The sequence below is a fragment of the Fragaria vesca genome, linkage group LG2 (genome assembly GCF_000184155.1).
Source record: "Fragaria vesca subsp. vesca linkage group LG2, FraVesHawaii_1.0, whole genome shotgun sequence".
Lineage (NCBI taxonomy): Eukaryota > Viridiplantae > Streptophyta > Magnoliopsida > Rosales > Rosaceae > Fragaria > Fragaria vesca.
The window spans coordinates 9034288-9037266 of NC_020492.1; the positions used below are offsets into that span (position 1 = coordinate 9034288).

General features: G+C 38.3%; 1 protein-coding gene across 1 annotated transcript in view; it reads left to right on the forward strand.

Annotated features, from left to right (window-relative positions):
* Positions 1 to 2533: 2533 nt before the first annotated feature.
* LOC101300694 (putative quinone-oxidoreductase homolog, chloroplastic-like) overlaps positions 2534 to 2979 on the forward strand; it is a 5126-nt gene continuing 4680 nt past the window's right edge. Inside the window, exon 1 of the mRNA XM_004292303.1 lies at positions 2534 to 2591. Within this exon, the coding sequence (XP_004292351.1) occupies positions 2534 to 2591 (58 nt within the window). The remainder of the gene's footprint in view (positions 2592 to 2979) is intronic.

Genomic DNA, 2979 nt, shown 5'->3' on the forward strand with positions numbered 1-2979 from the left:
CTATAGTATATATATATATATATATATATATATATATATATATATATATATATATATATATATATATGCTTAAGTGATAAGAACTTTGATCACAAGCTGAGATCCTAAACAGTGATCGATGCTTTTAAGTTTCAACTGATGTAACTACATACTATTTTGGGCTAATAACTGGCTCGATCAATCAAGCACATATATAAGCAAATCTAGCTTTCTGTTGTAAAACAAAAGGAATAGATTGAGAAAAGAGAGAAACAACCAAGAGAATGAGAGAATATGTGTATATTATTGAGTAAGGAATCATCTCTTATATAGAGATGAGGCCATGATGTAAATTACAATAACAACCCTAGTCAGCTAATTACAAGAATGCCCACTAAGTAATAACTATTTACAACACTCCCCCTTGGGTATTCTCTGTCATTAGCTTCCCCTAATATGTGCTTCGGTGTTGTCTCGTCAAAACCTTGCCAGGTAATAAAAACCCTATGGGACAAAAACAATCCTGGTCGAAGGAGAAAAGAGTACAACGCACAAGTAGCAGTGATAGTAACCCTTAATTTCGGTGAAGCGGTTCAGTCTAGATCATAAGATGTGAGTTTGTGAGAGATAGATGCATAATGGTTGCTACATCAAAACCTTGCCCGGTAAACCCAGTGGGACAAACCCGTGGTCAAAGGGAAAAGATGAGAAAATGCATATATTTCAAATAAAGGCATCTTCAAGATGCAGCATGAGCAAGGTGACCAATTACATGTGTGCCTCTTTAAAACCTCGCCAGGTAACAAAACCCAGTGGGACAAAATAACCCTGGACGAAGAACAAAAAGAGTACACAATGGTCAAGAGTATACTTCAGGATACTCCCCCTAATATTGACTCCCCCTAAAAACTACACACTAGGTAAAACTACTACATTGATCATGCTTCTTGAATAACTTAATAGTCAGCATGATTTAAAGAGGTTTTTGTTTCATATACCTCTAAGATTATTGTATTCTATATAGTAAAGACATAACCAGTTGGGAATAAGCCTTGTGTCGGTTTATATAATCTGTGTCAGCATATTTAACAAAGCAAACATCATTCTAAAGATCATAGGCGGTTGATCCATTCCATGATGCCTAGGGATAGAACGAGCCCTTTTCTGTCATTCATTTAAAGTAACAGAAAATTGTCTTTTATGCCATTTACGGAGGCGGCGTGTTGGCGCAGAGCTATATCTAGCTAACAAATTCACATTAGATAAGATGTCCGATCAAGGGCATTTAACCAAGTACAATAATACACCTATTGTACTTAGATATGAGTCTTCTGGCCTCAATATCTCTTTATTATTTGCACGATAATACAGGTGTCTTTAGACCTTGGACGACTATAGGTGTGCTTAAATACTTTGTTTTATCCTCATCAAAGTATCTTAATAACATCTTCTAGATTTAATTTGATTGATGGACCAAAATTCCATCTGCACTTTGCACGACTTCAGGTCGACAAAATAATATTTAGTCTCCTAAAGTCATTCATCTCAAACTCTGATTTCAGGTGTTTTGCAGTTTCCTTAATCTCTTCAAGAGTATCAGTCAAATTCATGTCATTGACATAAATTACCACAAATTATAAACCCGGAATTTGTTTCCTTAAAACACGCATGGGCATAGTCCATTTATTCATATATCCCACCCCAAGCAAATATTCACTTAGACGGTTATACCAACTCCGTCTGGATTGTTTGAACCCCTAAAGTGAACTACTCTAGCAAATGGAGAACATGTTCTGTGGTCTAGAACTATTTGCATTGGGTAACAGAAGTCCTTCAGGAAACTTCATGCATATCTCTATATTCAGATCCCCATAGAGATAAGTTGTTACCACATTCATAGACTGCTTATTCAGTTATTTGAAAACTACCAAACTGATAAGATAGTGGAACGTTATGACGTCCATTACGGGAAAGTACGTCTCCTCGTAATCAATCACAGGGTGTTGAGAAAATCCTTGCGTCACTAAACGAGACATATATCACAATCTTGTTTTTCTCATTACGCTTCCTTACAAATACTCATCTAAACAATATAGGTTTAACATGGGTAGGTGTGGGAACAACAGGCCCATAACACCTTTCTCTTAGTTAAGGAATTTGATTTGACCTGGATTGTTTCTTTCCTTTTTAGACAGTCGTCTCTTCGTTGAGATCTGTCAACGAAGCAAGGTTCGACATCATCGCTTATTATAAATTCGGTGGCCACCGTAAATTCAAACATATCATCGATGAACTCTCATTCCGATTCAATATCTCACAAAATTTACCGAGATTTTATATTCTCGGGAGTGGGTTTAAATGTTGGAGCGTCCCCCAATATCGTCTCTTCTAGGACAAACCCATAATCCGGATTTATCTCGTGAGTTGAATTGGTTGAGATTGCGATGGCAAGAAGATTCATCTGTGCCAAGTTTACCCTCTTCTAGGGATAAGAATCATTCGAACCTAATGGTCTACCTCGCTTCAGGGCAGGGACTATGACTGGTTAGCCGCCATGGCCGTACCTCGTCCAACTAGGACAATACGTCCTACGGGGACATTTATCCTTGCAGGTTTGCAGCAGGTATATATTATCTCGTCACTTTAACTAGAAGTAAAATTCTTCGCACTTCAATTTCACATGTGCGGTTTGGGGATCAAGATGAGACATTCTACACGTCGTTCATCAGGAACGCTCACATTCTTATCTCCCCCTAACGGCGGGAAGATTGTCTCATCAAAGTGACGACCGCAAATCTAGTGGTATAGAGATCTCCTGTCAAGGGCTCTAAGGAGCACATAATGGATAGGGTTCATAATCGACATATATGCCCATCCTTTGTTGAGGACCCGATTTTGTACGTTGTGGCGGCACAATTGGCACGGAGACTGCAAACCCAAATGCGTGTAAGTGCAAAACATCAGGTTCACACCCAGTCACCAACTGTAACACGAAGTAAG